The sequence below is a fragment of the Calypte anna genome, chromosome 5A, assembly GCF_003957555.1.
Source record: "Calypte anna isolate BGI_N300 chromosome 5A, bCalAnn1_v1.p, whole genome shotgun sequence".
Lineage (NCBI taxonomy): Eukaryota > Metazoa > Chordata > Aves > Apodiformes > Trochilidae > Calypte > Calypte anna.
Window position 1 is genome coordinate 30,248 of NC_044251.1, and position 7,181 is coordinate 37,428.

The 7,181-nt window shown below is 53.0% G+C and overlaps 1 protein-coding gene across 1 annotated transcript; it reads right to left on the reverse strand.

The window, feature by feature from the left end:
• Nucleotides 1–1,185: 1,185 nt before the first annotated feature.
• CCDC177 (coiled-coil domain containing 177) lies at nucleotides 1,186–6,792 on the reverse strand. The gene is given in 3 exon segments (XM_030451988.1): nucleotides 1,186–5,977; nucleotides 5,979–6,064; nucleotides 6,716–6,792. Coding segments are annotated over 2 exon segments (1,890 nt in total). The 5' UTR covers nucleotides 6,057–6,064; nucleotides 6,716–6,792; the 3' UTR covers nucleotides 1,186–4,165.
• Nucleotides 6,793–7,181: the final 389 nt, after the last annotated feature.

Consider the following 7,181-nt stretch of genomic DNA (forward strand, 5'->3'; position numbering starts at 1 on the left):
CTTCCCTGAAGGAGTCACTTCCCTGATGACAGCTTGCTAGCTGGCTGAGGTGGCTCTGGGGCTATTCTTAGCAGAACTTCTGGAAAAATAGTGACTGATGGACTTTGTATTAAAAATTCTGTGTTTCCCATGTATCCCTGTCCAGGCTTGGCTCTGTAAAGATACGCACACCAAAGTAAGACCCCTGTCAGATCTGTGTGTACTGCATATTCAGCATTTGTTCAGTGAACAGAATTCTCCTGGTATAAGGAGAAATTTTAGCACAGAATGAACCTGGAGTTCCAAAAGCATTGTTGAGAGAAACAAAGTAGGTAACCATGGGGAGAAATCCAATCCTCACATCTCTCTTATCCATGCAGTGAAAGAATTTATAACAAACTGGGTTAAAAACTAACTTGTAAAATATTAACTAGTGGTGGTGCAGCTGCTTTTCCTAATAGCTTTTGAACTTGTCTGCCAAATTTAGCCTTCACAGAGAGATTGTGTTTTAGTGATGAGTTCTGTGTGAAGAGGCAGCATGCAGAAGAGATTGCCGGCACTCTCACTGGTACTGGAGGGCTTCAGCTTTAGCCCAGATGCTGTTAAACACTGGACAATCCACATAAACAAGATAGTCTGTGAACACTCAAGATGTATGAAAGATTCATCCAGAGCTCAGGCAGAAGAAACTGTTCTTAAGTCAATAGCTCTCCCCTGCGTGGAAGTTTTCAGATGTCTAATGAACTCATCCTGCAGCCTTGGTATCACTGAAGTGAGCATCACAGGGCACCTGCCCAAGGAAACCAGGCTGCAAACCTCTGGGGCTCCCATAATTACTTGTCTCATTCTGCCATAGCCAATGGTGTGACAAACTCTTCCTTTCTTTTTAGCACATTTAAATTAGATACATCTAAATTAGATTCACCTTAATACCAAAATCACCAAATAAGCCTCATCTAAAAGGGCCACACTTCCTATATGTGTCCCAGCCTTTAATTTCTGTTCCCACAGAAGTACAGCAGTAAAACTCCTTCTTAAATAAACAGAAGGATAAGCAAACCCAAAAAATACCTCCCATGCCTCCACCCAACTTGTGACTTCATTTTCCATGCCATAATTTAAAACAATTTTAAAACTCCATTGACTTGCACAGACTTTGGACTGGAACCACTACAGAAAAAAAAAAAAACCATACACAGATAAATGTCCTTTGAAAAAAAAATATTTTTTTTCTTAGAATGCACATTCAAAACTTGAGCTGCACACTTCATGGTACAGGAACAGTAGTTTGCCAATACAGTTACCATCATCTAAGTGTGTTGATTAGTTTGGCTGAAGCCCCAAGGCGTCAACCTCAGTCAGCAGGAGATGGACCCCAAGTGTAATTACAGCCAGTGTCCAAGACACAACTGCTGGGCTGTAAAATGTTCTCAGTCTACATTGGAAATGCCCTGTCAGAGGGAGGTTTTGACAAAGCCTTCAAGTAGATTGCAGTAGACTTTCAAGGAAAAACTGTTCCAGTTAGAGATTACGTTTTCACATTCATCCCCAATATTTTGCCTTCTTTTTGCCATTTTCCAGCTCTCCTCATCTGCCCCCCGCTAAATGAATCAAGCAGTTAACTTCAGCCACAGTGCAATGTCACATCCATGCTTGCAGGCTTTCTCTGCCGTCCTAAGGGTTACAAACAAGATCAAATGTTGGCTCTGCTGGAGTAACTGCAGGTTCTATCCCAACTCTTGAGCTGCCAGGGAGCAAGGGGAATTTCTTGCAGGTTGGATCTCAGCCACTGGGCATCTGTTTTTCAAGTCTTTGCAGCTACAAGGGCACACAGGGACCACTGCAGTACAAACAATGCATGAAGATAACTGGTTCTGATCAAGGACCTGGTTGGGTGTTACAGCAGGATTAGTTCCACTGTTCAGACTGATTGCTGTTTTGAGGACGAGGGTGAAGGGACAGACGCCCAGCTGGAAACAGTAATGAGGCTGTCCTTCCCATTCCTACTTTTAGATTTTGCCATTAATTAGTGCTTTTCACCAACCACTGTTTTACTCTAGTGGCCACTCAAATAAATAAATAAATAAATAATATAAAAATTAAATAGTACTTTGTGCTTTGTTAGCATGATTTGTCCAGTCTTTGAAGCATTTTGCCACGTGTTAATATTTCCTGCAAGTCCCAGCAATTCCGAGAGCCTGACTCTGCTTCCTTTTATATCAAGAGGAGCAATCCCAGCCTCTGAGGACTCGCCTGGAATTACACAGTGAACCAATGACTGATGGAGCAAATATCACTCAAGTGCCCTAATTCCTACTTTCATGCCATCTGCTCTTAACGGCACCAACTGTAATTTTAAAAAAGATCAAGTTCCACAAAAATCAAAGTCCCTTCTTGCTTTATTTTCAACGCTGTTTGTATAATGCCTGCAGCCTTGCAGGGACCAGGGTACACTTGGTCTACTGTTGTTGTTGCATTCCATTTAGCACCTTCTTTAAAGTCTTCAAAGAGGTTTCTGGCCTTGGGAAATTCTGGTAAGCAAACTATGCATGCAGGACTGCATGTCTGTGCCACATGTTAATCTTCTGGTTTTCTCTTCTACTGTGTTGTATGTCAGAGACATCCACAAGAAAAGAAGATAGAGACTGTTCTTCCTGCTTCTCCCCCATGCTCCAGGTCTGATGCTATCACCACAACAACCCAACATGGTGTCACGGATGGCAGAACAGAGAGCTGGCACTGCCCAGAGCCAGAAAAAAAAAACAACCAATAAACAGCTAAGTGCTTGGTTTGGATGCAAACTGAAACCCAGAGAGCAAAGGTGGAAATCTGGAGCAGAACAATGTCTCACATGGATGCTGCACCTGGGGCATAAGTAAACTTCTCACATTTCAAGTCTGCTAATGGCAGAAGGACTTGGTTCCCTCTAAACAGTATTGATTTAGAGTAATAAAAAAGCTGTGATCCTCACCCCAGACAATCTGTAATGTACCTTATTTTGTGCATCTACTCTTCCTTGTTCCCTATATAAAGCTGTTAGCACCAGTGGACAGATAAATGCTGCCCTGCTCTGTAGACGATGATAAGAGATGGGCAAACATCTCACTTGATGCAGCTCTTAGAATCATTACGTTGGGAAGGGACCTCCGGAGGATACCTGGTCCAACCTCCTGCTCAAGGCAGGCCAAGCTGGATAAGGTTGCTGAGGGTCTCTCCTCGAGTTCTGAGAATTCCAGAAGATGGCAATTTCTCCATGCAATTTGTTTGCACATTTCCATTTACAAATGATCTACATTTGCCACAAAGGCCAGCTTCAACTGGTTCATTCATTTTTATATCTTAATGAACAAGTGCGTTGTGAGGGTGCCTGTCAGACTGCCCACAAACTTCTCCTCTTCTCCCTCTCCTCCAAAAGAAAAGAAGAAATTGTAGACATGTGTAAGGGAAACTTGGAAAGGAGAAGAGATGAGGATACCTGGGAGGGTTAACAGTGGCAAACAGCAAAAGTGAAATTGTGTATGTGAGCCTTTCTAACAGCTTCTGCCCTAGCTCATATCATAATGTCTACTCACATGGTGTTATGAAGTCTTGATCTGTACCTTCTCTTGCTCGGTACCAGCAGTGGGTGCAGGACATGCAGGGCTGTGTGGCATTCTGTATTGCAGCCCTCCTCACCACTGGTGTGGGAGTGCAGGAGCATTGAAAATGGATTCCTGTAACTTAAACCATGATGCTTGTCACTCAAGCCAGAATCAGCTGGGGTGGTTTTGGTTCAGTAGGCTCCAGTAATCAGAGTCTCTGCTGTCTGCATTTCCAATGGAAAAGGGTATAGCTGTAATCTGCTCCAGTGTAGACAGACAATCAGTAACTCACAGGCTTCAAGCAGACTTCTGCAGCTCTCTCTGAGAAAATGCATGTGCTTGTGGGGTGGAGGACGAAAAAAACCCCTCGCTTGCCCTCTATAAAGATGACTGAGGTCAGTCCTTAAAACACACCCAGAACAAAAACATATTTTAAAAAGTTATGTGAAATAGCTGCCACATTTTTGTGCGGTACCCTACTCCCTCATAAGAAATTAGGGTAGTTGTTTGTTGTTGTTTTTTTTAATGCTAAATAACGTAGAGCCTTCTGATGCTTTATGATTGACAACCAATGACATTTCCCTAGTCAACCATGACAAGACCTTTCATTTCTTATTCAGGTGGGCATGCAGTTCTGCTTCCAAGGCCATCTTGTCAAAGGTGCGCACGTTCGTCTCCTCCCGTACCTTCTCCCGAACATGGAAGGATGCCCGAGCAACAGACCTGGCATTTTCTAAGACAGTCTTCTTCTCCTTGAAGATCTGCTCACTCCTCTCCAGCTTCTTCTCTATAGAGAGGAGGATCTCCCTGCGCCGTAAATCCTCGTACTGTTCCACCTTTTGCTTGTTCATCTTCTGCACTTTCTCCTTCTCCAGACGGCTCAAGACCACCTTGCGGGCTTTTTCTTGGACGACCTCTTCGGCCACCTGGGCAGCATGCTGGAGCTTTCTCTCTGTCTCTCTAGCCAGGGCCTCCAAGTGCTCCTTCTGCTCCCTCTCTTTCTTCTCTGCTGCCAGTTTGGCTCTCTGAATCTGCATGTCCTCCCGCCTGGCCTTCTCCCTCAGCTCCTGGTTCCTCTTCTCCACAAGATGCTCATAGTTCTCCTGAGCCTTGGTTAAGTTCATCTCCAGGGTGGCCTTCAGCATTTCCTTCTCTTCTGCCTCTTGCCTAGCCAGTTCTTTGAGCAAGGCCTCATGCTTTAGCTTCTCTGCTTGGTTGAGCAGTTTCTTCTCCTTCTGCAGCTGCACCTCTTTCTTCAGCCTCTTCTGTGCAGCACTGGACAGCTTCTCTTGCAGAAGCTGCTCCTCTTGCTCCCGGTGCTTCTTCCTTACCTCCTCTTTCGCCTTCAGGTTGTGCTCTTGATGGAGCTTCTTCTGCTTGTCCTCTTGGATGGCCTTCTCCAGCCTCTCCCTCCGCTGCCGCTCCTGCTTCTCCGCTTGCTCCCGCCACCTCTCCTCACACACCAGGCGCTGCCGCTGCTTCAGCAGGGTGGCCTCCTCCTGTTCCTGGTTCAGCCTCCCCCGGCGCTTCTCCACCTGGCTCTCCCACAGCCGCTGGCCCTGCAGAAGGGTCCGCTGCTTCTCCTTCTCCTCCCGCTCCTTTCGTTGCTCGGCCAGGCGCCGCTGGCTGTCCCACTGCAGGTGTGCCGCCTGCCGCTGCTCCCGCAGGAGGTTGGCCTCCTGATGCTTGGCGATCATCAGCGCCGCGATCTTCTTGTCCCTCTCGGGCACCTCTGATAAGCCCTTCCTCCTCTTCACCTCCCTGACGATCCTCTCCACTCTCTGGGCGGTCTGGGGTGAGTGGCTGAGGTCGCCCAGGCTGAAGCTGCGCCCCAGCAGAGCGCCGTTGGCAGCGCCGGCTGCCCCGCGGCCCCGGCCGCCTGCCTTACCCCCGTGCTCCCGCAGGCTCTCCCCACTGTAGGAGGACGAAGCCCCCGACTCGGAGGAGGTCTTGCCCCAGCTGCCCTCACGGCGCTTCTGCAGCGAGTCCAGGGAATGGCTTTTGGTCTTAGCCTTCCCCCCGCCATGGGGCCGGGGCCCGCCGGCGGCGGCACGGGTTGCGGCGCGGGAGGCGGGGGAGGGCGGCAGGCTGCCGAGGGGCGCCAGGACCCGCCGCTTCTCCTCCCGGATAATCCTCTCCCGCTCCTCCCGGCACTGCTGCAGCTTGCGGCGGCGCTCCCGCTCGTAGGCCTCGTAGAGGCCGGCGGCCACTCGCATGGAGCGCCCAGGAGCCTCCCGCAGCAGCTCCCCGAGCGCCCGCGGCAGCAGCTCCACCGGCCGCACGGCGCAGCGGGCACAGGCCTCCAGCGACCGCGGGCTGGTCAGCACGTACCGGCTGCCCTCCGCCGCCGCGCAGTCGAAGTTGTACAGGTCCAGGTGCAGCATCGGCGACTGCTCCCCGGTCCGGGCAGACTCTCCATCCGCCGTTGCCGCCGCCACCGCCCCCCCCGGGCTCCGGGCAGGGCTGCGGGGGAGGCTCGGACGGCGGCTCCACCATGGCTCAGCCTGCAAGGGAGAGAGCGGAGGCGGGTGAGCGGGGCGGCGGGACCCACGGACCCCTTGTGTCTCCTCCGGCAGGGAGCCAGCCGGTGAAGGGCGGGCAGGAGGAGGTGAAGGGTGGCGGGGTTTGCACCGGAGGTTGCCCGTGCTGCGGGAGTGCAGCTGGGGTGCGTTTGCAGAGGGAGTTGCGTGGGGTGCCGGGAGTGGGGGTCAGTGTGTGGTGTAGGGGTGCCCGAGCTGGGGTGTTTTGGAGACGCAGGGATGGTTTGGGGCGGTCAGCGGGGGTGTTGGGAGCGTGCGCCTGGACACAGAGGGTGAAAGGGGGAGTCTTCAGGGGGCGTGGGGGCGTTTGGGGTGACGTGGGATGCGTTCAGAGTCGCCGCGGCATGCTCAGGCAGTGGGCGCAGGCTTGTTTGGCAATGAACGGGGGTGCTGGGAGTGCACGGCTTGTGCCTGGGCCAGAGGTGGGGGAGTTGACGGGGGTGCTATAAGCAAGGATGCTTTCGGTGCAGCGGGCTTGGAGGAGCGGCGGTGTTTTGGAGTGGGGGGCGTCTGAGCTGCGTCCGAGCTTTGAAGGAGGATAGGGGTGCATGGGGGCGTCAGGTAGGGCGGGGTGCAGGACCACGACCTCCCCCCGGAACCCCCGGCGGCACTCACCGGGCGGGTGCGGCGGGCAGCCCCGCGCTTTGTCTGGGTGCCGGCAGCCTCGGGGATCAGGCGGGCGGTGGCGGCTCCTCCATGGCACCCCGGCCCGGGGCGGCGGCGGGCACGGCGGCAGCCCGCAGGCTGCGGTGCCCCGCGCTGCCCGCTGCAGGCCCCGCGAGGGGGCGGGCGGAGGCGGGCGCGGGGGAACCCGCCCCGCAAACCCGCGACCGGGCCGGGCCGGGGGCAGCGATGCTGCCGGGCGGAGGTCCCTCCTCCCGCACCACCACCCTCCCCACGCAGGGGCCGGGCCAGGCGCTGCTGCGGCTCTGGGGGTGGCTCAGGCGGTGAGCCGGGCCGGGCTCGCCAGGTGTGTCCTTCCCTGCAGACATCCTGCAGGCATCCTCCAGCCCTGTGTGCGCATCCTTCCCTCCCTCCATCCCCGTCTGCCCATGCCTCCGTCCCTTTGTGCACATCCCTT